Raw genomic sequence first — 13970 nt, forward strand, 5'->3', positions numbered from 1 at the left:
TTAGAGTTTATCCTTGTAGATAGGAAATAGAAATTACAAAATGACAGGTATATGTATATTCATATTGGGGGTCTAATTCAGTTTTTAAGTAAAATTGACAATTCCTAAAAACTAAACTGATTCCAAATAGTAATAAACTCGAACCGAAAAACCAAATTTTAGTACGGTTCAGTTTGGTTCTGCGGTTCTAACCGTATTATACAGAGCCCTAGCATCAACAAAATATTTACATTTTTGTATAATGTCTAAAATTGGGTAAAGTCATGTCTCAGAAAAAAAAGGGTAAAGTCTGAATTATACTATGTTAAAAGTAAAATTTCTCTAAAGTTATTTTATACGTTAAAAAATGGACAACCCAAAAACTGACCAAACCCAGAAAGAGATGGGGGAAAAATGAGAGAGAGACGCAAGCACAGACTAATTGAAGTAGTTCAAGCAAAGACCGAAAGATTCCATCTCTAAACCATCCTCTTCTCCTCTCACTTAATCTTCTACGACATTCGTTAAATTATACTTTATTCTCTTAATTCTTGAATTTTCTACACAGATTAGTTCATTTTTTATTTGGTATGCGATGCGATTCTTCAGGAAGATCGCGGGAATATTTGGATTGGTTAAAGACGACGGTGGCCACGAAGTCAAAGATCAACAGGAAGAAGAAGACGACGATCATCCAATTAACTCCAACCAACCTCGTTTTTCGTCCAATTATCAAGAAACTCGCCTTCCCCGTAAAGGCTTCGGAGTTCCTGTTCAGGTCGCCGTCGACCGCCCCCAGCTTGGTCCAATTCTCCTACCCTCTAGTTCCGGCGATGGAGGCGTCCAGGTCCGTGTGTCCCATTGTCTATCTAGACTTCATTTTTTCGCTAACTTTATTCATCGCTTCTTATTCTGAATTCTGCGTATGTTCAGATATAGTATTAAGAAATTCATTATTGGCTGGGTTTAAGGATTTACTGAATTTTAGTGAATCGATTTTAGGGCTCTCCTTCAGTGATAGATTGAGAATCTTCATTTATTCTGTGTGAATAGCTGTCAGTGAATGATATTGTTGTATGATCTAATTAGGTCACTCAAATTGTATTCAAGTGTTCAAGTAAATTCAAAAGGTTGACATAATATAACTAGCCTTTTAGTTTCAGCAATCTGTTCAGATTCAGATCCATGTACTTGCAGGTTTATGGCTTGTGTATTTCTTCCTCCAACTTCTCTGAGATGGGTGATTGGTGCAGTTAAACTATTATTTTCAAGTGCATCGAATGCTTTGCTTTTTGCGACTTTGTATTTTCTGTTTCCTTCTTGCGCCATTAAGCCTATCAATGCTGCCATGTTCATTTTGTGGCGACTATGACATAACATAAATCGTGTGCAAAACTTTAGGCATTTGGTCACTTTATCCATAAGCTTTTAAGCAGGTGGTATTGTGTTCTCTGATTAACAATTCTCGTATGTGATGTCATATACTTTGTAATTTATTTTGTTCTGTCTGCATAGCGTGGGGTATATGAAGCTATTGGACTCGGAGAATATATGGTTTGTGCTGCTTAAATTTGAACCATCCGATCAGTACACTGAATGGTATTTTACTTTACCAAGATTTGTGTCTAGACCCATAGTGAAAGGCACACGGCGCTAGGGGGTCCTGAAGCCTAGGCACAAACAGAAGGTGCAGAAAATGAAAAAAAAAAAAAATTACAAAATCCATTTATCAATATTTGATACTAATGTCACTAATACTCTTTAAGTAGTCAAGGCACAAGTTATAATGAACTAAAAAACACACTTATAACTACACAAACAAGACAAACCCACATAAGAGCAGTAAAAATAATTAAAAACCTAACAACAACAACAACAACAACAACAAAGCCTTAGTCCCGAAATGATTCGGGGTCGGCTAACATGAACCATCATATAAAACCGTGAAAATCAAGTCGTGTCAGCGACACAGATTCGCTCCCTCCACTCCGTCCTATCCACTACCATATTTTCCTCAATTCCCAATAAACTCATATCACTCTCGATCACCCTCCTCCAAGTTTGCTTAGGTCTTCCCCTACCCCTCACCACTACATCCCTTTGCCACTCTTCGGTTCTCCTAACCGGCGCATCAAGCGCTCTACGTCTCACATGGCCAAACCACCTTAGTCGGTTTTCTCTCATTTTATTCTCAATAGATGTAACCCCTACTTTTGTCCTAATTATTTCATTACGCACCCGGTCCTTTCTCGTGTGACCACACATCCATCTCAACATACGCACCTAACCATTAATCAAAATACAGAAGAGGCGCGCCTGAGGAGACCCTGCGAAGCCCAGGCGAGGCGCCCAAGGCAAGAGCCTAGCCTAGCCTAGGACTTATTAGGTGCAGGACCTTGAGCCTCGCTGATGGAAACTTGAAATTTTGGGTAAGATTATAGTAACAATAAGATAAGAAATGAGAAGAAAAAGATGAATAAACTAGATAGCTTGTATTGATTTAGGAAAAAAGGAAATCAGAACTAGATAGAACACAAGATGCTAACTAGCACCTCCTAGGGAACTCTTCTCTCTCTCACGTGGAGCCAAAATAGAATAATAAATCTTCTCGCCTATTACTTATTGGCTATAAGTATTTATACAAGAGGTAAAGAGCTAAAACAAAGCAAATACCATTACTCCTATTGACTATTGACTATTAATTACTTATGTCTATTCACACTCTAACACCTAACTTATGCCACCTGAGATATCTTAGGCTGTGGCCCACTGTTGGTGGCAGTAGCACTTCTCTATCAATACTCCCTCCTTCAGAAAGTCTTGTCCTCAAGACTTGGGTTAAATGTTAGGCTGCAATGTCAACTTCCAATTTATTCGTCATCCATGGAATCATCCAGTAAAAAGAATCTGAAATTTCCAAATTATAGAGAAGTGATACTGTTGTGATCCAATCTGGATAAGGATTGAAAACCATTTCTCCCATGAATTTTTGAAACATGACCAGTATCATTGTAATCTGGACTATTCTTTTCTGCAAAAGTCATTTGACCAGGCCTTTGCATTTGGCTGGTGGTTTCCAGCTCATACCAAACAATTTTGTCATCGGGACTTTGCATTTGGCCATTGGTTTCCAGTTCATACCAAACAATCTCGTCATGTTGTGACGCGAGAGCTCCCCATGGCTGTGGTAATAGATGATCAGTCTGTAAATTGCTTCTAATGAAATCCTTCGTCTAGATAAGTAACAATAGAAGGGAGAGACTTATCTCCTACCAATTCTTTCTTTCCTTGCATATCCGGTGGAGTTTCATGAATTTCGAAATACGTCTCAGCCTTAGAAATTCATCCACGGGAATTAACCGGAGTTCATCGTTGCTGCTCTTTGGTTGTCAGAAGAAGGCTTAGGGTAGGAAGACGTATGGGGGCTGTCGTCTCCAAATTTCTTTCCTAGGTGCTTCACCCAATCCATCATGAAAGCTCTGAACTCATCCTGCTCTGCCTTGACAAACCTTTAAGAGGTCCTTCACACTATTCTGTTGATCATGAACATCATTTTCAAGCCCTGAATTTGTGCCTCATGAGCATCCAAACGGGTTTGGGTACGTGTTTCCATTGGTGGATCAGTTTTTTGCCTTTAGCAGATCCGGCAGGTCGGACCAATGATGGAAACTTGAAATCTAGGGTAAGGTTATAGTAACAGTAAGATAAGAAATGAGACAAAAAAGATGAATAAACTAGATAGCCTGTATTGATTTAGGAAAAAGGGAAATAAGAACTAGATAGAACACAAGATGCTAACCAGCACCTCCTAGGGAACTCTTCCCTCTCTCACCAAGAGCCAAAATAGAATAATAAATCTTCTCCCATATTAGTACCTATTGGCTATAGGTATTTACACAAGAGGTAAAGAGCTAAAGGAAAGCTAATAAAAGCAAATACAATTACTCCTATTGACTGACTATTACACCTAACTTATGCCACCTCACCGTTCCCTGCTGCCCTCTTCCTTCTAGAATAAACCCGAGATATCTTAGGCTTTGGACCCATTGTTGGTGGCAGTAGCACCTCTCTATCACTCGCCTGGAGCGTGCCTTTAACAACTATGCCTAGACCTGGACTTTCTGTTTTGTGAAGTTGCAGCACAGGCTCACAGAGTTGGGAGACTCTCTTCTGTGCTTGGTCTTGCAGCTACTAACTTTTAATATTGCCAGCAGTCTTTATCTTTAATTGTTTGACATCTTATGATTATATATATGATATATCTGTTGAACTTTGGATTGTTTGAGGTTGTTAATGGAGACATAAACGATAATATGATATCAAGGTGGACTTGGTGTAGGTGACTCCTCGGAGGTTTTGGAGTACTCAAGTCTCAGTTTCAAACTTCTCTCTCCATGTTAACTTGTTTATGAAACTTATTTTTTTTCTCTTTTTATTTTCTGTTATAATCTTCTATTTTCTCCATTGCAATATGCTAATCTGTTTGCGACTAATTCACTTAAAAGACAGAAAATAATAGGGAAAGTAGATACCAATCATGAGTGAAGTCAAACCTAATTTATCAGTTCCATTTTCTTTTAGAAGATGCCAATGCATTTATGAATGCAAAGATCAACCATTTGTATATTTAAGGTGTAGGAAATGGGAATAGTGAAGGAAGGGTACAGGCATGTAGGAGAGATTTAATCAATAGCTGCTTCAAGAAATATATTGTAGTTAGGGGAAGATTTACCAACAATATGATCTGCTTCACGTTGCATACTTTAGAGAAGGTTCTACAGGAGACAATGATACAAGTGGTGGACAAGAAGTAGACAAGACTTGCGAGGACCACCACATTGTCTTGGTGGGTTTAGGATCCAATAAGATGTAGGAGATTAGGAAACAGCAGGTAGAATTGAGGAGAGAAAAAAGGTAGGAGAGGAAGAGTATCAAATGATACGTGTTGACTAACCTGCTGCAAGTTATGTACTGTATGGAAGCAATTCGATTTAAAGTGGATGGGACATGAGGAAGAGGCTTGTTATCTTTTTAATTTGAGATTACTTCTTTGGAGAAAAAAGTTGCAGATGAGTGAATGGAGAATGAAAGAAGAATCAAAGTACAATGATGAGTGGAAAAGTCCCAAATGAAATGTACTGAAGGTGCTTATAACACGAAAGAGGAGGTAATTGTAACCCAGAAAAGGTGATTCTAAAGATTTTGTTGGTTAGGGGCAAATATGAATGTGCCAGGTGTTAAAAACCCTCCTTAGAAGTTAAGGAGACTTGTTGTTGTGTTATGTTTTAAGCCCACCGGTTCAAAGTCCTCTCATCTCTTTTAATTAAATATTCAGTTCCTGATGCTCCAACTTTATTGGGAACGTTTATGCGATGTTGCTTGATCTAAACACCTCTTAGTTATCTGTGCCACAGCTTTAGGCAGCTTGTCCAAGTAATCTTGTCAGAGATTTTATGAATGTTTTATTGAAAGAATAAATATGAGATTTTAGATTTAAAAGAAGATTCTATTTACTTTTTGCTGATGTTCAATGGGTAAAAAGTATATATGACTACAAAATAGTTAGTGCAGATATATAAATAAAAATTCTTGATCGATAAAAGGGGGATCGAGCTATCTTCTGGGTAACAATTTCTTGCTTTGCAGATCTATTTTTTTTCTTTTTACAAACTTCATTAAAATGAGCAAATTGGATCTCTTATCTTGACAAGGAACGTTTGATTCTTTGGTACTGTATCCTCCATTTTGACAGTATGTTTCGACTTTAGAGAATCCTGTGAATCCTGTGACTTCCATAAAAATCTGTCACTTTCTTGCGTCTAGTTTATTTTTAGTGCCTTGTTTTTTGGCCGCCTTCATTTGGAAGGTTAGGATTCTTCTAAACTCAAGAATTTTGTTTGGTTAAGATCTCAGCTGACCAGTAGTTTGTTGCTGGCTATATTGCACGAAAACTCATCTTCGTTAGCATTTCCGCGTTTCGTGTCCGTTTCCGTTTCTTTTCCGTTTCCATTACTGTTTCCTAGCTAATTTTCTTAGAAATAACGTTTCCCGGTATCATGTTTCCGTTTCATTTCCAGTTTCCGTGCAACATAGGTTGCTGGTCATCTGTGCTCTCTTTGTTTCTTTTTCTGTCCCCTTTAGTTACCTCTTCATACATTTGTAAGGGGCTTTTACTATATTTGCAAATAGAGTGCCAACAAAGATTTGGGTAGTTGATTGCTTGTGAAATTCAGCTGTTTAATCTGTCAGGTCAGATATGAATTCTTGGTGGTGCTATAGATTTTAGTTACATTCTTATAGTTTTTGGCATGATTTTGATGCCCTAGATTCTTTCTTGTGTTTTAGCTTCTGGATGTTACAAAATGTATAGTCGAAGTTGATTTTATCTTTTATTAAACATATGCAAAGGGAAGAATTAAATAAGAAATTATTTGTAAGAAGATAAATTTTTTCCTCTGTGGTAATTATTTCTTTTCTATCATTAAATTATTTGCATATGATGAAATCTCTGGTTGTAACTTGTTCTCTACATGCCTTGCACTCATCATCTATATTTGCTACTGGCACATTTCAGTAATACTTGGTTTGTCATTACTTTCTGGAGGACAGATTTATTTTTATTTGGCGGCTTTTGATTGTAGTTGCAACTCTCTATACAAACAAATGTATAAATCATTGAAATACTCCGTCTTGTATGAAATTCTTTTCATGAACATGGGGTATCGGAGTAGCAACTAAGCATACTGTACGCATGCTCCTTGTGAAGTGCAAATCCAGGCCTTTTAGTATTAATTATTATTAGTAATATATCACTTTGACAAATATTGTGTGCACTGGAGTCCCCCCTTCTGGCTGCTGCTTTCGTTTGCAGTAGCGCTCTCATGCATGCATACTTGTACAGAATTGTTAAGAGTAAAAGGTTCATGTATTTTTTCCCCGTGCCAAGTTGCATTATAGTAGTTTTGGAGTTGGCCATATTGGAAGCGCGAGTAATGAGGCTTGCTTAAGGTAAAGCCTAATCATTCTGAATCGTCCTGCTCTTACCCTGTGAAAAACTCTATCGGTAGTATCTGGCTAACATTTCCTAATTTCATATGATAATGGTGAATATTATTCTTCAAGTATGTTAATTTGTTTGAGATTGTTACAGGGTCTGAGATGGCACGCAAAGCGCCTCAAGATAGATGAAGATGGAGACGTTGCAGAAGAATTCCTGGAAGAGGTTATACCTGAGACATCATCACCTAGTGTTGATGAACAGCATAAACGGTATCCTACGTTTCAGTCCAAGGACAATATTCGACCTGCTAAAATCAAGAACCAGGTAATTTCTCATGATGGCAAAATCCAACAGAGTGTAGAATATAAAGGTAGATTGCAATGGGTGTGATGTGTCTTTTAACATTAAAACTCAGGTTTGTGGGATTGGGTATCATTGTTAAGTCTGTAACATGAGCATATAGCAACTCACTCGTTTAGGTTAGATTTGTGGATTGCAACTGTGTAACCCTGCACTCCAATTTGTTTAGTAACTGTGTCATAAGGCTGTTATCCAATTGGTTTTACTAAAATATTTTGAGTTGGAGAAAATTTCCATGTTTTCTTGGAAATGCAATGCATATGTTGAAGTGTTAGACACATGAAATTGTTTATTCAGAAGTAAACTCCAGTTGTTTTGCTGTCTGCTTTTCTTACAAGCATGGAATATGATGAAAAACTACACATGAGAAACAGCTAAGCCTAAAACAACTAAAAAAGTGGAGCCTAAATATGCCTGTAACCAGGAGGATGGCCTCCTAAAGGGTAGGTAGGAACGGTGGATCCGGCCATGGTTGCTGTGGTTCCGACAGGCTGGTTTGTGGCATATGGTTGTTGTGGTGGAAGATGATGTAATGTCTGCCCACTCAATTTATGAGCAGCATGCTTAGCTTTGGCCTGATGCAACTCCATCCTAGCCTGTGCTTCTTTTGCCTTTCTACGTTCCTTTGCTATCTTCTTCTCTTCCTTTGTCCTTGCTGAACCCTTCTCTACCTGCCACGTTTTATTTTAGGAAAGTCCCTAATCTTTTCGATTTTTATGCATCAAAGTCTTTATAATAATAACTTAATAACAAGAGTTAATATTGAAGCAAAAACAGCTAAAATATGGGGTCAAAGAGCAAGAAATGACATTTTTAATAAAGGGGAAAAAGGGAAACCTTCTCTTGAGCTTTAGCTTTGCAGATGGTGATGTGCTCCTTGGCAGCACTGGCCATGTTGCTGATTTTCTCCTTAGCTGCTTGCATCCTTAATTTGCCTGTTCTGTTCTGTTATGTTCTGATAATTAGCTATTGATAACTACAAAAATGCCTTTACGGTTAAATGTATTGTCATTGTCTGTTTAAATTAAGGATTCATAGTGTGCTGGCAATTTTTTTTTGCCACGTGTTATGCATGCGGCTACCTTACCTTTGTTGTTGTGACAAGTGCTCCTAATTATTTGAGGGTGGAGCTTATCAACGATGGGACATAATTTAAGATAACAATAACTAGATTAATATTCCTCCAATGTCATGACTTTTACCCGTTTCCGGTTGTTTTCATGCCATTAATCTACTTTGTTAAAAATTGTCCAGGATTTCTTTTATCCTATTCAAGTTCAAATTCAAACTTCAGGTGGAAAATCATTTTATTGATTTTAATAGGTTAATATACAATTTTGTCTCTAGAAAACAATTTTGCCTATATCAAATGGCCTTCCAATTTTGTCCATTTGTTTTATAGTTGTATTTAATAATACTCTAAACGGTTAATTTTTTTTTTTTTTTTTTTTTTTTTTTTTCCTAAGCTAAGAATCGATTCATGTAGCATAAAGAGAGTTCCACATGCACATTGACGGTTTTCGTATCGTCCCAAATTAGTCGACAAAGGAGACTGTCCTTACGGATTAGCGATTCGCGCCAACGGATGGGGAAAATTCTAGCTAAGCGTCCACAGTGTAGAACTGCCCATTCAGTAGCTTTAGCAAAACTATTTATTCTATGCTAGGGGCTGGGCAGTTAAAAATGTTCCTACCGGTAAAACGGTCCCTATATAAGTTTTTTTTTTTTTTTTTTTTTCCTTCAACAACTAATTCAATTGCAAATCAATCAAATCCATTATCCCAAGCTAATATATATAAAGAGAAGATGAATTTGTTTTGGTGGGGTTCAAATTCGGAGGGGAGGAAACAGATTCACTGAGTTTCTTGAGAGAACTTGTCAATGAAAGGAGCATGGGGGACTTGGTTTAAGGAATCTCCGTTCATTTAACTCTGCGATGTTGGCTAAACAGGTATGAGTTATCGTGTCTAGACTGGATACTTTATTTTGTCGGATTTTCAAAACTAAATACTTCTTTGAGGGAGTTTTTTTTTTTTTTTGTTTAGAATGGATATTTTAATAAGAACGACGACTCAACAAATGTTCCAAACCGCGACACATAGGAAAAAACAACCAAAACTTGGGATTGCTCGATGTTGTTCAGCTCATCATTTCCCAATCACTCGTCTGGACGAACAAATCAGTTTTCGAAGGAATCCGCGTCAATTGACATAGTGATTCTGCAATCCGGGGATATTCCAGGAGAGGACCTGAAGCCAACTAAAGCTGCACAAAGCAAAAGCAGTTGAGCCTAAAGGATTGGCGAAACACAATAATAAAAACAACAAAAAATATTTCGTTGTACAAACTAAACTGGCTAAATTGATTCATAGCTTCAGGAGTTAGAGGGGTTTCAGTAGGAACTAAGAGAGGCCCTTGTTGGTGGTTTTTCACAAGTATACGGTTTGCACGTCTAAATAATAAAAGATATCACGTTTGATATTTTGATTAAAAATTACTGTGTTGATTAAATTCGTTTTCTCTTAAGGTAAATAGAAAATCGTTATTTGTTAAATGTTTTCTAATTCTAATTGTAATTCTAATTATAGAAATTAAATCTAAATTAAAACTTATTCCAATGTTAATTTATGCTAAGCCAAAAACACAATTTTAAACTTTGCTTTGTTTAAAATAAATGTAATAAATTATCAATTGATTCAATTAAAAGAATTGAACTGGTATCAATCTTTACTTTCGATCTTAGATTGAAAACATTAATCAAATTCGGAATCTAAACCCGATTACTTGAATTACCGCAATGACTAAATGTAAATCCGAATTTGCTTAAGTGTTCAATAAAGTTTGCATGTTCGAATACCAAATTTCTTTCCAAGCATTTTTACATGAAAACACCAATTAATATTACTTAAAGAATATTGTTAAATCAAACTTTAAGTAAAATAATAGTGAAAATGGAAGTTGAATTAAAAGATATATTATTAATGTGAGTCATAAAACATCACAAGTTTAACAGAGAAGAAGAAGGTTGAAATGCATTTGAACGAAGTAAGAATTCCGGGTTGTCAATCCTTTACTCAACTTCGTAGGTTCGTCATGCCTTCGTTCGCCTTCAATTTTGAATCTTCTCGTTGAGTCTTCGAAATAGAAATCTTTCGATCAACTTCAAAGCATAAACTTGACTTGGGTAAGCCTTAATGTAAATAATAAAATCTGTAACTTTGTATCTTGTACACTTTTTCTAAGTATATTGTGTAACTTGCGTCACTCTTTTCTACAGAATTTTCCCTCTATTTATAATCTCCAAAGTGTCTGTTGGAAAGGCATGTCCGTTGGTGAAGAGTAGCATCGATCCGTATGAAAGGATGCGTCGTTTGGATGAAAATAAAGATGGAAAAATAGATAAACTGCTTGCTGCCGCGTACAAGATTCAGGAATCTCGATCGAGACAAGCGAGGGAGAGGCGCGTGTCTTGATATGCGTGTGTCCCTATCGAGATTCTGATAATCTCGACAGTGACAGAAACTCCATTTCTTTCCTAAGCGATGAGATTCAGCTTCTCAGACGTGACTTTCAATTCTCGGATGTGACTTTGGTTGAAAGCTTGATATCTTGCTAAATTTTAATCCAATTTTGTTCGGATTTAGCTTTTTTCCAAATAATTAATACCTTGCAAACAAACACCAAATATTCACGTAAAATCTTTTCGAAACAAAGTAATTAACACATGATTTACATGAAATCAAACGTAATTATGCATGTTAAATTAGGTATAATTTGGACTTATCAGCCCTCTATGAAACAACTTGGAAAATCTTTCTCCAGGCGAAGGAGCAGCAACAGGATGACAAAGAGTGGGAATCAATGCAGTCTGACCTTTTTGGCAGAAGGAGGAGAGGCGGTTGAAGCACCTCGCTTAACCTCGACCTGGGTGCTAGCACTTGGTGGAGTGCCGCCTTTAGGAGCTTGAGCATCATTTGGAGAGGATTTCTTCCTTGAAAGATCTTCCCGTCCCATCTCGGGGGAGGTGGCAGCTCCCTCAGCAGGCTCGGAAGCTCTTGCTTCTGGAAAAACTCATGCAGAATTATCTCCCGCCTGATCAAAAGGCATAAGAGCCAAGACTTCAGCAGCAGCATCCTCCACATGTTGAGCATTTCCCAACATGCAAATCTTCATTTTAGGCCGGGGATGTGTGGCAATTTTACGAAGCCTTCGTCTGGAAAATCCTTCTCCAAACGAAGGAGCAGCAACATGATGACAAAGAGTGGGAATCAATGCAGTAGGAGAAGGGGGAGGATTGTTACCTTCGGTGGCCAGTCTGACCTTTTTGGCAGAAGGAGGATAGGCAGCTGAAGCACCTCGCTTAACCCCGACCTGGGCGCTAGCACTTGGTGGAGTCCCGCCTTTAGGAGCTTGAGCATCATTTGGAGAGGATTTCTTCCTTGAAAGATCTTCCCGTCCCATCTCGGGGGAGGTGGCAGCTCCCTCAGCAGGCTCGGAAGCTCTTGCTTCTGGAAAAACTCATGCAGAATTATCTACCACCTGATCAAAAGGCACAAGAGCCAAGACTTCAGCAGCAGCATCCTCCACATGTTGAGCATTTCCCAGCATGCAAATCTTCATTTTAGGCCGGGGATGTGTGGCAATTTTACCAAGCCACTGAACCGTTTTTCCTCTTGCGGATCATTATCCTTAGAGCCCGGGGCATTCCCCACCATGAAGTTATGATTCTTCTCTTGCGAAGCATCTAGAGATTTGGGATCTCTATCCAAAGTGCTAGACAACGAAGCGGTATACTCCGATTCAAGAGGACCACCACTAGAAATAGGAACGACTGCCAAAAGGTTCGGAATTTAGACCAGGGGCCCCAACGACCAAAGGGGTGGTTGCACAAAAGATAAAGATAGCATCACAAGACGCACCCAACAATAGTGTAGAACATAGCAGGAAAAAGAATCAAAGTTACCCGAGGCATCGCTCAAGGAGCTACTGGAGCTGGTGGAAGATGGGGGAGGAAGGAATATCCTAAGAAATTGGTCTACTCACGACACGAGTGGTTACCTCCGCTTCAGCTAAACGAGCAACGGTCTCAACCTCCTCATCGGCACGTTTTTTGGCAGCCAACTGGCGAGATAACAAGTTTTTCCACATAGTACTCATGTTAGAACCTGCACAAGAAAATTGAAGAATCATAACGAAGTGTTCAGGCCCACCATTGAAAGATATGGAACCATCATAAGGATTTCTCACTTTTTTCATGAGACAAATCCCACAAAAATTGAGAGTCACAGCCAAAGAAGTTGATCTCAAGCAGTTGATCTCAAGTAGAATTCGAAAACAAAGAAGAAGCTTGAAAACCTTAGAAAAAGAAGGAAATGGTATGAGAGCAAAATGAAAGGAAGAAGGAAGATAAGAGGGAAAAAAGAAAACCAAAGGACTTCAAAGATAAATGAAGTGTCTCCAGCATTGGAACATGTATTATCATTAAGAGCTGCCAAAACACAAGATCCTAGAACCATCCCCCAGTTGACACGTTAGCACGAGTAGAAAAGGACTCATGATGATTCTAAAAGAATGATGGCTTGGAGAAAAATAATAAAATACCCCTTTTACAAAAGGTTTATTACAGAATCCTGGAAGAATGCCTTAATGACTAGGTGGCGGGAGACATATGATATTAGCCTAAATGATATCACATGCATGTCGTCATTGCGGCCTAAGCCCTAAGCGTAATAAGGGCCCAAACATGTTTAAGAGCGACCCTAGACTCACTTCAATAGGTTTGAAATGATCGATGCGGTTTAAGCCCAGTGAGCGGTGGCCTATCATGGCCCATAAGGTTTTAACCTCAGCGCCTCAAAGGATCTTCTAGAATCCTACGAGATAAAGGATTCCTCCCAAGGCTCGGACTCCTTAAGGGATCAGGAATCCTAGCTCCATAAGGATTCCCGAAGAAGATGACAACTTTAAACCTAACCAAACACTATAAATACATATGTATAGACATAAGGGTCGGTACATTATCTTTAAACTAGTTCATACCCTTCCATTCGATCCTAAATCATAAACTGACTTAGGCATCAGAGCGGGTTTGTCGGACTCTGGTCCCGTCTGACCTGCATACTATTTTATAGGCTCAACACAACGTTAGATCAACATCACAGTTAGGACACATAACCAAAGATCAGGTAACAAGTTATCAGTTTTTTAGTTCGTGTGGATATTATTAAAGGTAATCTATTAATGGTTGTTATATAAGGTTGATCAAAGTACGTTCAACATTTGGTTTGATCTAGTTCGTTGAGAAGATTGATAAATCTACATGGGCACTTTGTTTGTAATAGTAGATAGTTCTTTGAATAAAGTACATACGTTTAATCTTTTGTGATATGAAATAACGGTTAACGGATCCTACGAGAAAAGGGAATAGATTTTTTTTTTTGTTTTCCGTTGCATCTATATTGTGCTATTTCCTAATAGTGGTATTAGAGCAAGCGTTAAATCCGTTATTTTATATATGAAAATATTGTTAATGGTGAGATAAAAGTGTTTTATGCATCGGGTAATTAACAAATGTGATTTGTGAAATTAAACGATTGATAAAATAAAGTTTTGTATATTTGATATACATTTA

The 13970-nt window shown here is 37.9% G+C and overlaps 2 protein-coding genes across 2 annotated transcripts; one reads left to right on the forward strand and one right to left on the reverse strand.

Annotated features, from left to right (window-relative positions):
- The first annotated feature begins 352 nt into the window (after nt 1–352).
- Nucleotides 353–7598, forward strand: LOC136232445 (uncharacterized). Its single transcript, XM_066021623.1, has 2 exons — nt 353–826; nt 7130–7598. Exons 1-2 carry the CDS (start codon nt 575–577, stop codon nt 7367–7369), a joined length of 492 nt encoding a protein of 163 aa, XP_065877695.1. The 5' UTR covers nt 353–574; the 3' UTR covers nt 7370–7598.
- A 2-nt stretch (nt 7599–7600) lies between these two features.
- Nucleotides 7601–8345, reverse strand: LOC136232446 (late embryogenesis abundant protein 18-like). Its single transcript, XM_066021624.1, has 2 exons — nt 8177–8345; nt 7601–8010 (listed from the first exon to the last, which is right to left on the reverse strand). The coding sequence occupies exons 1-2, from the start codon at nt 8261–8263 to the stop codon at nt 7744–7746; spliced, it is 354 nt and encodes a 117-aa protein (XP_065877696.1). The 5' UTR covers nt 8264–8345; the 3' UTR covers nt 7601–7743.
- Between the last annotated feature and the right edge of the window lie 5625 nt (nt 8346–13970).

Source organism: Euphorbia lathyris, chromosome 6 (assembly GCF_963576675.1).
Source record: "Euphorbia lathyris chromosome 6, ddEupLath1.1, whole genome shotgun sequence".
In the NCBI taxonomy this organism is placed as follows: Eukaryota; Viridiplantae; Streptophyta; class Magnoliopsida; order Malpighiales; family Euphorbiaceae; genus Euphorbia; species Euphorbia lathyris.